This window comes from Numenius arquata, chromosome 10 (genome assembly GCF_964106895.1).
Source record: "Numenius arquata chromosome 10, bNumArq3.hap1.1, whole genome shotgun sequence".
Lineage (NCBI taxonomy): Eukaryota > Metazoa > Chordata > Aves > Charadriiformes > Scolopacidae > Numenius > Numenius arquata.
In genome coordinates, this window is record NC_133585.1 from 27,618,522 (window position 1) to 27,631,008 (window position 12,487).

The window sequence follows — 12,487 nt, forward strand, 5'->3', positions numbered from 1 at the left end:
GTGGATTCAAATGTTACTGCTGGGAATGAACTGACACATACACACACGGAACGTGTAACATGAGCCTCCTTCCCTTACAAATTCAGCCTAAAAACCACCAAACAACCCTTTATTTTATTTGGTAACTACTGCAACCTGGGCAGCTGTTCTGCACTGGAGGAGAGGTTTGAGGGGAGAGAGAGAGAAATGATGCAGGGCTCTTTCTGGATCTCAAAAAGAAAGACCCAGCAACAAGTAGCTTAACGACTGCTTTAAATAAGACAAGTAATACAGACAGCAGTAAATTGTACGTCCCTTCAGATGCTGGGCTCCCCATGTTCATGTAGCATTGGACAGAGCCCAGATGGATTTTCCCAGTGCGCTGCACAGATGCAACCCCAGCCGTGGTGAGCAGCTCTCCCTTTCACCACTTGACCTATTTTATAATTTCCTTACAAGAAAACAACCCTCTTTCTAAAGGATATTCTCATGAAAACTTGTTGCTGCTCTGTTAGATAAAGGCAGGGCCAGGCAGGGGGGCACTCACGGTGCCAAGTGGGAGCTGCCTGCAGGCTCCTCCGTTACGATGAGCTGATGGAGGTGTCCTGCAGCCATGGGGTGCGTGCACCCAATGGAGACCTGAAAGCCACTCCAGGTGTGCAGCCCAGCCCAAAGCTGCTGTGTGGGTCACTGACTCCTAACCATTCAAGGGTCCTGCGGTCAGGATCAATACAGCAGCTCAGGAAAAGCCTCCTCCCACCTGATTTCATAGCCTCAGAGAACAGTCTGGCACAGGAACCTGAGAATTTGAAACTGCTGGCTCCACAGTCTGTCTGCTTTCAAAACCGGGCTGGAGCTGGCTGGGGGAAGGGGTTGGCATATTATAGATCAGGCATTGTTTTGGTACCATCAGTCAAACGTTCGGTGGCCGTCACTGTGCACTTTTATGCTTTCTTGACCACCATGAACAACATGGCCAAAACCTCCAGCTGTAGGGCACAGCTGGTTTTCGGAGCTGGGTGGGAGTCTCAGGGCTTAATGAGCAAGTCATACCCAGAAGGGCTCTGGGTAGCTGTTTTGTCATTGTTACATTGGGGGGGTGGAGAGGGGAAGCTAGAAAGAACTCAAATAACGTTCAGAATTGTTTGCATTAGATTCCCTTTGAACTAGGAAACAGGTGGCAACAAATTGTAAAGGTGAGTGGTCAAGCAGTGTACACCTTTAAAGAAAAACTTTCCCAGCATGCTCTGTTCCCTTTATATAGGGGCAGTCCAGGGGACTCCAGGCTCCAGTAGTAATCTCGCTTCTGGTTGCTCCACCACACAGTGAGTACTTGCCTCCTTCTTGTCTTGCTTCCTCTCATTTCCACAGGATATGCCATACTGCTGCTCCCAGCCAGGCTTTTATTTAAGGAGATGTGGCTTAGTTTGGCTTTTCAAGTGCAAGAAACTTGCACGGGATGAAGCAAATCCAGAGTTAGTGCTCTTCCTAGAGCCTGCGAACTGAGCCCATGGAAGCAGGGTGGGGTAGTGGTTGAATGGCCTCGCTTTCATGAAGTGATCTCATTGTATGAGAGTACTAACTATGTAAGTGAATGCAGCTTTAGTCTTTGAATTTCAAATAATTTTTGTTTATACTTCTGGATTACTTAATTTTGGGTGCATGCTTCTGAGACAAGGGATGGACAAGCACTTGTAAGCTGCTCAAGGAATGTTTTGTTGTCAGTCCTATCTAGATGAGCCTCATCCTGTCTAGATGAGTCCTATCTAGATGAAAAAAACATTTTATGCACAGGTATTGGGGCAAGAGCATTAGGATATGGTAAACAAGCTAACATGAAGGACATGAATATTAGTATCTAACGCAGTCTTTTGTGTATGAAGATATATTGTGTTTGTAAGACTATTTGTATCTCCCAATGAGATAAAGATCTCATGAATTAGGTTGAGGCATTTTTAAGCATCAAAAGTTTGTGAAATACACTATTCTACTTTGATGTTTACATACATATATAATGGCATGGCTCACCTTAAAATTTGGATAGTGTTCCATGTGCTGTTCTGAAAGCTGCCTGGCCAGCGTCTGATTTACTTGCCACTGGTATGTTGTCCTACAGAATACAGTAAGCCAAAACAAAATCTAAAAGATAAGTAAAATAAATCCAAGGTGAATGTTTTATCCAACTCAAAACAGACTACAGCCAAGTATTTGACTGCCTAATTGAAGTCAAGCTTAAATGTTCACTTGATTTAAACATCGGGGCTGAAAACTGAATTAAGGAGGAATAATCTTGTACAATGTACATAAAGGTCAGTGATTGTGGCAATTAAATGTTTAATTTTTTTAGCTACTTCAGAAGTTTGAATATGAATTACAACAGCTCATCTTTAATACAAATTTTCTTATATACCTCACAGTGAATAGTGACTTCATAATCTAGAATACATGTTACATTCACACAACTGTCCTGTGTTCATCCATCCTCAACTAGAAGTATTTTTGTTCCTGGAAGCACTATAAACTGCCCAAAGAATAAAGCAGGGCTTCAGAAAACCCATTTAAGAAAATTGGCTAAATAACCTGACCATGAGGTACATTACCCTAACTTATAACTTTATTTAGAGGAGCAAGGAAACATTCTGAGTATCTGGGTAAGTGCAGCAACACTCAGACTAAGAAATATCTGAACGTTGAGTTTTTTTTCTTGGCTGACTGCATGTAAAAGGAGAAAAGATATTTTATAAATTGGTATAAGTATCCCTGTAAAACTGAGCTGGATTTACTCATGGGCTTTAATTATCTGGGAGCACTGTTGCAAAATATAAACAAACAAGTTCTGACTCCGTTGCCTGAACAGAGGTTCCTGCTCCCTAATGCATACCCCATACTACAAGCTTAATGTGTTCCTTCTCATTTCTGGCTAGCATATAAAGAAAAAGCATATATAGGTGGTACTAGGTTGGGGGGGAAGCAGATGGGAGAAAAAGAGTGAACCGTCTGAAGAGGGATACGTATGGCATGCTTACAAAAGCTTTTAGATTCCTAGTCTGTTTTCAGGAGTAGCTTTAGATATTAGTTAAAATTGCTTTTTATTGAAGAAGTCCAGTGTTTGGTAGAGGTGCAGGGGGAAAAAAGGTAACTTCAAGCTGGGGTAGGGTGGGGGGCACAGAGGCAGGGGGTGAAGCAGCTACTAGCTGCGTTGGCATACCAACTGTGAGCCTTTCACCTGTGACTGACTTCCTCAGCTGGCCCAGAGCCGCCTTTGCACCCCTCGGGCTTTATTCCATTTGATTCAATTCTTTCCCCACCCCTAACTGTTGAAGTGTCACTGCTACATCCCTTGATTCAATCCACAATTCAAGATTTTTTTGGACAGCTGAACTTTTTACCGGATGACTCTTACTAGACTGGCATTTAAAGCTGACCTTGTGTTTTCCAAAAGGGACAGGTCATTGTAACCAAAACATTAGCATTTCCCTTCCCAACATCAGTAAAACTATTGTTTTGCCATCAATACAAGGCTGTGATTTGCAATTACTCCACGCCTGCTTACCTTCAAATCAGTCTTTCTGTAACTGTTAGCATAATTAAACAAGCTGTTGCTTTGAATTAGTCTTGCGGCACTATTACATGCTTCTCTTTTATTGTTTTTCTGTACAGTGAAACAAAGCAATGCTTAGAAACAAAAACATTCAGGAAGTTTACATTTATTTAAAAAAAATATTTAAACACTTGTCTATTTCACCTGTGGGTTATTAACTACAAATCAAATAGGGCTCATCACTTCGAAGAGGTTCACAAGTAGGAAACAGCCTCCTTCTGGCATCTTCACATCCTCCTCTTCTGTGTGCTTATGTACAATACTGTGAAAAAGAGAAAGAGGCATACATAAGAGGGCCCTGCTAAATAGTTTGCCTGTTTATTTCAAACATCTTATTTCCATGGCTTGTACAACAGTGTGATGAATCCCATTCAGCATGAACAAAGTCAGGAAATTTTAAGTCCAGGTTTCAAGAAATGCTATCAAATTTGCACATTATGTATTACTTTGGTTCAGCATTTATTATACTCATAGCCAAACTATACTCCAGCAGATGCAGGTTGAACAGAGAAAGAATAAAGCCAGCTACCCTGCAGCATTACTGAATGGGGCATGAGAGAGTTTCTAAGCAGCGGAATTACAGGTGTCGGGCACTAATGTTAGGATCTTTAAACAAAAGCTGGAAATCCCAAGCACTTAAGGCAAAGCTGACAATTCCCTATGAAGGAGGAGACTCTTCCCTCTGCTTGGCTGGTGACATCCCCAGAACAGATCCATTCACAACATGAAACTGCATCATGCTCCTGAACCTGGGATGTCTTAAATTCTCTGCTCAGCCTGTTCTTCAGCTTCCTGCCTCTCATTCATTTGTTTTGACTTTTGTAAAAGATTCTTATTTCTGAAACTAATTCTCCAGCTGTAATGTCACTGCACTCCTTGGCATAATAATCTAAATTCCTTGCAAAAAGCTTTTGGTCTCATTCAAGGATTATTTCTCCTCCTAGAACACTCTTTCACACTGCTGCCACATTCTCTTTGACTTTTTGTAGCATGGGATTTGGTTCTTGTTTCTTTACACTTCCTCCCTCCTTCCTGTCCTCCATTTTCTTCTCAAGTAACTTGGTCAAACTCTGCTTCATTTACCTTCTCTACAAGTCTCTTTGCATCTGACTTGTGAACCTTCTCTATTTTTAGATATTCTTCTCCCTGGCATGTCCTGCTATTATCAGTTAGGCTGTACCAGAGACATTTCAGGAGCCTGGGATTGTCCTTGAAATGCACTAAAATTCACCTACTGCACTGGAATATTCAAAGGCTCAATAGTAAATTACAAGCGTTTTTCTTGAATGGCGGTAAAATATTTACTTGTGAAGAAGAAAATAGCCTCCAGTCTAATGAACAGCATTCATTCAGGTCTGGACAACTGCATCACAAGAAAAATATTACAGTGTCATCAATATCTGTACTGTATCATAAATGTATGCAGTAGTCTGCCTAGCAAAACACAGAAACAACTCTGGAACAGAGGCCATCTAAGCAGGCAGTAAGTGCAAAAGAGTAAACCTGTCAAATGACAGGAAATAAGCTCTAAGGAAGGTTAGAAAAGAGCGTGTTTCTCTAAATTAACTTCAAGTTCAGAGACAAAAAGGGCCACAGGAATGCAGAAAACACAGACGCTGAAAAGTGAAACTGTAAAAAGTAAAGATGTTAAGGTTTCCAAGAAAGCCTAAAACTAATATTTTTACAGGCAGCTTGTCTACACCTCAGCCACTCCTCAAATCCAGAATATCAAAACACAATCTTCTCCTTAGCAATAACATAAGGAGGAGGAGTTACCATTATTTCCTCGGATAAATGCGTCCCCGTACTTGTTCTTTAATTGTCCATTTACATATTCTTCAGTCTGTTCCAGAGCTATATTCATATACCCATCCAGGCAAGCCAGGACACCTGAAGACAGTGACAGTTTAAAAGTGAATCAGCTTAAACTCATTTTAAAATAAACAAAAATGCATTGTGTTTGAACACAAAAAGCCTAAGCTTGTCCAGACGAGTCAGTGGATCAGAGTATTCTTCAAAGAATTAAGCCAAGAGTGAGGAACTCCAGACGCTCCAGTAGCAACTTTATCAGTTAATATGGGAAAGAAGTCATTAAGGCATAACTTTCGAAATATTGACAATCTCCACTTCTAAAGGTGAAGTTGTCCCTTCTCACTTGTGTTTTAAGCCACACACCTGAAAACCTGTGACATTAAGTGTAACTGTGTAACCTAAGGACAAGGCTAAGTAAATTGAGTTTTCATCAAAACTTGTAAAGAATGAAGCTGAAAAACAACCCTTTTAATACAGGATACCATACATGCTTTTTCATATTTATCTTTGTGCTTACAGATCTAGAATATTGACTGCAGGTCTCTGTTTTGGTGTACACAAAATTTACATAATTTTCAACAGGCAAAAGGGTTTTCAAATGACACTGTAATCCTCCCATAAAAAATAAAATTACAGTTTAATTAATGCAACTCAAGAAAAAAAATCCCTGCCATTTGTAATATTAGATGTTCTTTTGATCAGGAAAATATGCACTTGCTTTTAGACAAGTATTTATATTCTCACTTCTCTCAGCCCCTGTTGAAGGCTGTACCTTGATCACACAGTACTTCCTACGTGATGGCAGCACGATGGCATTTTTTCATTTAAAAATCACCCCTTGGTGTCTACATCCACCCTTAAGATCAGAACCATGGTGGTTTACAGACTAACTCACCTGATCAACAAACAGATTTTTCTTGTTAAGAGCTGAATGTGGGGATTAACAGATGTAAAGAATTACTCAGAGAATGCAATCTGACTTGTTAATCATGCACAAAAGAACTTGTAAAAAGCTGTATTAATCGTCTCCATCTTGCATGTGTGTTTTCCTGACTTCATCCTTGCACACATAGACAATGCTACTAAAATAATTTTTTCCTCTGTTTGAAAAACACCTAATTTTTTACCTGGCATTAAAACTCAAAATATAGTGTATTGGCTGTACTCAGGGAGGGGAAGAAACTCCAGTCTGAGAATCCTCCTTGAGGACATGCTTTCATTTTTCAAACATGTTACTGTAATATCTTCCATGAAATAATTAGGAATTACAGTTCTCCTGCCAACCTGTAATGGTTTGAGGATTATTATTTTCCTTTATGTTTTTCTTTCCTCTGCTTCCACACACATAGGAAAAACTGACTGCTCACAAAGTGTTACTAAACACACCAAAAAAACCCCAAACCACGGAAAAGTCAGAACTCTCTTTCACCTCAGTAATCCTGAGTGCTCCACGTAACAATAGAGAACAAAAAAAATACTTGTCCAAAACTAAAATTGGACTCTGTGGATTTTCTTAAGCTACCACTCAGCCATAAATGCAGCATTTTCAAACTCTTTTCTGGGAGTGCATTCATGGTTGTCTCACTCTCTTCCTCCTTTTCTTTGTGTTTACTCTCAGGCCACTAATGGCATTAAATATTGTCACTGCCCATCCTGGCTAGTATTTTATCTGGTTTATCTATATGTAGAGATGTTTTCATGTACATATCCATCTCAACATACAGAAATCATACATATTAATTTATCACCGATTACTTTCCCAGGGCTTCTTCCCTTAGACGTGCACAGCACTTGGCAGCAAATCAAGACATTTTACGGTTACACATCAACACTTGTATTAGGCCACGTTTGTGCTTATGGTGGCTCAGAGGGTGGAGGTACAGACATAAAATTAGCAACACTGTGTAGAGGGAAAATCTAGACAGATCTACAACAAAAGGCTGAGATGCTGGCTCTTTTAATGTTTGTTTTTTTAAAAACATTGGTCAAGTTTCTGCAGAAAACAGAGTGCATACTTTACAGATGAGAACAGTGTACAGGTTTTTAACTGCAGAATCACATCAAGTGCAGAGGTGGAGAAGGGAGGGGAAAAAAATCCAGTAACAAATAAGGGTGTTCAAAGGAACTATGGTTCAATTTCTGGTAGGTCTGCCTGTAGGCATGTTAAACTAGCTTTGTTGAGGGGAAAGTAGAGTAGCAGTTGCAAATGGATCTTACTGAGCAGAAGGTACCAACATTCTCAAAGAAAACAGAAAGTGCATCCAAAAGCCAAAACTGGTTTGGCCCTGCCTTGTATATACCTCTAGGTAAATGATGACTTCCTTTAGTTGACTTTAATGAGCTGTTGCTACATTCTCCTGCAAGAAAGAATTTACAGAGGCCAAACACTGATGAGAAGCCATGAAGTTTTTAAACCACCAACCCCACCTGAAATGCTCAGACAATGAGGTTCTCAAAGAAGTGACAGATGGCAAATTTTGTAAGCTGAGAGACACTAAAGAGGAACAGGAGGGGATAAGAAGGCACTGCATGCTCTGCCAGTGAACAATAACAATTTAAAACTGTTGTAATACAAAGACTCCTTGTCACAGCACAAACAAGTCTCTTCTCACAAGTGCTAAGCTGAGCCAATTGAATTAAAGCTATCTGTAGCAGTACCGTAATGTTTAAGTCATTTCAGAATGAAATGTCTAAATTGTGCACAATAGGAAATACATGATAGTTTTAATTGAGTTTGGATAGTACTAAAAAAGTTGGACAGGCTGATAGTCTCATCCTAATGGGATTAGGATCAGAACATTTCATTGAACAAAGAAATTTAATTTGCTGCTTAAAAAACCCTATGATCCTACATACAGTGCATGAAGGTATACAGATAGACTGAAGAGTTCCAGAATAAAACTGCTGGACTGTTAAAATGAGCTGGCCATGTAGCAGTAAAAGCCACAATAAGCTTTCTCCTATATCTGCATGAGTCTTGACCCAACACGTGTGTAGGCAGTTGTTTGACCAAGAATGTAAACAACTCTTTAATCTCTCATATAAGACCAGGTTTATGACTGATAGCACAGTTTTCTGTTTGAAGCTTTTCTGGACAGTTTAGAAAATCAGAATCGTCCCAAGACTCCAGTCTAACCATCTGTGACTAAGGAAACTAATGATTTAGATAAGTAATTTTAATCTCTTAAGTCCACCATTAACCTCTTTTAATCAGTCTCTCCAAAGCTGATTTTCAATTTTTAATGTCACCATTCTGAGATCTATATTCACATACTCCAAGATTCTGGATCCCACTGTTTTGCTTTTCAAAAGCAATGCATCTGTTCCAGCCTCCCCAAACAATTACTTCACTCAGTGTGAGAGACAGATGGAGAACTTACCTCGATAATCAACTCCAGAATTTAATTTTACAACAACTGGCCTTCCAATGATTTGTTTTAGGAAGTCACTTGGGGTTTGCTTCCGTAGACTCATCTTGATCTTTTCTGGGAAGAGAAGTGAAAGAAAACATTTGGATAAGCAACATGCTCACATATAGTCTTAAACACTCAGTACTGACAGGCAGTCCCCTGACTCGTAATACTTTCAGTAGGAGAAAATGTTGAAAAGAGATAAAAACCTTAAGGGTGGAGGTGGAGAGACAGAGCTCTGAGAGCTGTAGCATTAAATCTTCCTTTTGGCATTTTTATGCCAAAATTATTACTTCTGAAACTATTAGTAATCCTTGTTTGCCACATCTTGTACACTTCCAACAGAGCCAAAGGCCTCATCATCCCTGTAACGCGTTTTGCTTAAATGGTTTTATTAAAATTAGAAAGCTAAGCCGTAAGAAGTGGTTTGTATCTTTAGGGGGTGGAGGGAGAAGCCGGTACACACTCTATACACATAGGTCTGTGCTGCAGCAGCAAGAGGAGGATTTTTGATCTCAGCTCACAAATTTATCAGGAAGAAATTCTTTACTGTGAGGGGGGTGAGGCACTGGAACAGGTTGCCCGGGGAAGTTGTGGATGCCCCATCCCTGGAAGTGTTCAAGGCCAGGCTGGATGGGGCTTTGAGCAACCTGGTCTGGTGGGAGGTGTCCCTGCCCATGGCAGGGGGGTTGGAACTCGATGATCTTTAAGGTCCCTTCCAACCCGAACCATTCTATGATTCTACACACACTTCACAGTGCCACGGGCCATGCCGGCACTTTATAGCCCGACCTTTCATGGAAAAAAAAAAACAAAAAACCAACCGCGTTTTGAACCGCCGGGCAGCTCTACATCCCCCTCACGAAGGTTAAAAAAAAAATAGCAGAACCAACGGCTGCAACGGACACCAGTAACGGCCACGCAAGCGGCAGCGAGAAGTAAAGGAGCTCCCCCACCCACATAACCGAGGAGCCCCCCCCCTTCCCCCCGTGAAGGGCCCCCCAGCGCCGCCTGACCGCCCCGGCCCCTACTCACCCGCCGCCTGCGCCCCTTCCCGCCGGCCCAGTCAGCACCGCCCCGCTACGGCGCGGCGGCAGGGACAAATCGCGCCGGTGGCGAAAAGGCACGGGAAGGGAGGGAGGGGCCTGTGGGCGGGAAGGGGCGGCCGCTGCCCGCCTTCATCCGTGCGGGCCCGTGAGGTGAGGTTCCAGCTCCCGGTCCCGAGTGTGGGGTTTCGGGTGGGTTCCGCCCCGGCGCTGGGGCCGTGAGAGGCTGGTTTCGCAGTGCTAAGGCCTAAAAGCGCTATGGGTTTTTCATATGACTCCCCCCCCCCCCCCCCCCCAACCCCGTCAGGGTGTGCTGACAGGGCTTCACCCAGGGACCCTTCATGGCTAAACCCCTATTCCCTCACGGAGATGCGCTTTTTATGGCTTGCTTACACTCACATCCCGAAATCCTATCGATTTCTGAAGGAAAAACTTCATGATCCAGTACATTTGGGACATGGTTTAGTGGTGGTTTTGGCAGTGGCAGGTTAATGGTTGGACTCAATGATCCTAAAGGTCCCTTCCAACCCAGGCAATTCTACAATTCTCTATAATTATATTCTACTATAATGAGATTCCATTAATTCCATGGGGCTTATTGGAGAAATATGTGCTCGTCTTGCAGATCTCAGTGTAGATGTCTGTACCAGAGCTGGAGAGGAAGGTGTTGCTCAGTTCGTTTTACAGATTAATTAGTGAACACAGAAGCAAAGAGATATATATTATTTTTTAAAAAAAAAAAAAACACCTGGAAAGAATATGGCACAACGAGAAGCTGTACTTTTGTCTTTTACTTCTCCTCATCTTCTCACCCATCTTTTTCCCTTTCTCCCCACTATTCCCTAATGTCTGGAGAATACTTTTTTTTTTTTAAGGGATTTAGTACCGTGACAGGAGTTAATCAGCTGTGAGAGCTTCTGGACTGGATTTTTAGTCTTCCGTTATTGATTTAGTATCTTGGTGAAACTGTTAATTCTCGTGATACGAAGAAAGTGTGCTATGGCTTTTTAGAACGCAGATTTGTATTCTCTCTTCCTTTTGGAGTTGTTTATCTTCTCTTTTTGAACAGGTATCCGGTAACATCTTTTCCCTCAAAGCTTATGCTAAAAGGCTTTAAGAGGCGAGGTCTGCAAACCTGACCCCATTCACCTGGCTGTCCCAGAGTTCAGGCACAGGCACAGCCAGGAAAGTTGGGCCACACTGTGCCCGTGTTTCCAGGCAACCGTCATGTTAATCAGGAACATCCAACTGTGCTTGATTATATCAAGTACTTGAAGCAGAAAAGGATCGTAAAATAGTTACTCTGGGGAGCAGGCTTGCAAAGTTTTATTTGGCTGCCCGGCTTCAGTGCACAGCGCTTTGATAAGGGAGTATTCCGGTCTTTGTTGTTATTTATCTCGGTGATAAAGACTGGGCAAGTAGATTTTTCACACCTGGGCTGGTAAATTTTCATGACAACTTCGCAAGTCCAACTAGGGATATTTTATGGTTTGGGAGCCTTTCTCTTTGTTTTATTTCTTATGAGCTTGTCTTTTTTATAGCATGTATTTCTTTTTTTTTTGCTAGCCGTCAGAACCTGCTGAGCTATTTTGCCTTCTGCTTGCTAGGCTGCTTTCTAGCTAGTTTAGGCATATATCTATGTCTGTGGATACTTTGGTTGGTTGATGTCAGCCAACAAAATCCTTCTGCTTTCCTGCCTCATACCCTACTAACTTCACAAACACATCTATTTTGAATCACAGGCATTGAGAATGGCAAGTTTTGTATCCTTGGCTCCCTTCTTTTGTGGTTTGAGACCAAGTCATGAACCCAAATCGTAGGTAATCTTCCTTGGTTTGCCGTGGGTCTCAAAAGCCGTCTCACATGCTGTTCCCAGTGGTAAATTAACCTTCACGCAGGAAGGCATGTGTTGCTGAGCACTTTGGTGTAGCGCGATTCACACCTGGGAAGAGAATTCCCATCTTGTACATCCAGGAAGATTATGTCATCACATCTGTTATTAGGCAACCTAAAGAATGTGTTATTTCCGGAGTGACAAAACCCCAGTGACCTCAGGAAGGTGGTCTTCAAAGGATTTAAGTAGTCCATATTCAGTGGACTCCTTAAAGATTTCAAAGCTTCAAGACTGAAAATAAAATTAAGATGTCGTTGGTTAATGATACTCTTTTGTTTGTTTGCTCATCGTCTAGGTGAAAAAGGATTTTGATCTAAAACATTACTTACCTTGCTATCTGTAGGTTCTTTTAAATACTGCATTGCTTTATCCTTTCATACTGTTCTGTGACAGAGCTTTTCCAGCTATATAACTCATGGAAATCAGCGAGATGCTGCCCTTGCATTTGAATCAAGATGAACTTGAAAGGTGAACATTGTAAGTGGTAGAAATTATTTATAATTTGGTAATAAAAGTTTATGTCTAACACTCCAAATTTCATACATCTGCTATGTGCTGGCCTTGAGATATAGAACAATTGTGATTGCCTTTACATTTGGCCTTAGATGAAAGGTCATAAATTACAATGATAGAGTTCGAAGTCGTTCCCAGCTCACAAAATTTCCATATTAACTTCTTCACCTCAAACATAAATGGTTACAAAGTTACAAAGAAAAGAGTTGTGTTGGCCTTTGTCAACTGAACT

General features: G+C 41.4%; 1 protein-coding gene across 1 annotated transcript; it reads right to left on the reverse strand.

Annotated features, from left to right (window-relative positions):
• Positions 1 to 2,298: 2,298 nt before the first annotated feature.
• On the reverse strand, positions 2,299 to 9,864 carry LSM6 (LSM6 homolog, U6 small nuclear RNA and mRNA degradation associated). Its single transcript, XM_074155090.1, has 4 exons — positions 9,838 to 9,864; positions 8,773 to 8,877; positions 5,357 to 5,470; positions 2,299 to 3,842 (listed from the first exon to the last, which is right to left on the reverse strand). The coding sequence occupies exons 2-4, from the start codon at positions 8,864 to 8,866 to the stop codon at positions 3,808 to 3,810; spliced, it is 243 nt and encodes an 80-aa protein (XP_074011191.1). The 5' UTR covers positions 8,867 to 8,877; positions 9,838 to 9,864; the 3' UTR covers positions 2,299 to 3,807.
• Between the last annotated feature and the right edge of the window lie 2,623 nt (positions 9,865 to 12,487).

Coding starts and splice junctions, on each gene's coding strand:
- LSM6 (XM_074155090.1), bottom strand. CDS start 8,866: ATGAGTCTACGGAAGCAAACCCCAAGTGACTTCCTAAAACAAATCATT. Junction 5,471..8,772: donor TTCTGGAGTTGATTATCGAG/GTAAGTTCTCCA, acceptor CACTGTCTTCAG/GTGTCCTGGCTTGCCTGGAT. Junction 3,843..5,356: donor ATTTATCCGAGGAAATAATG/GTAACTCCTCCT, acceptor TCTTTTTCACAG/TATTGTACATAAGCACACAG.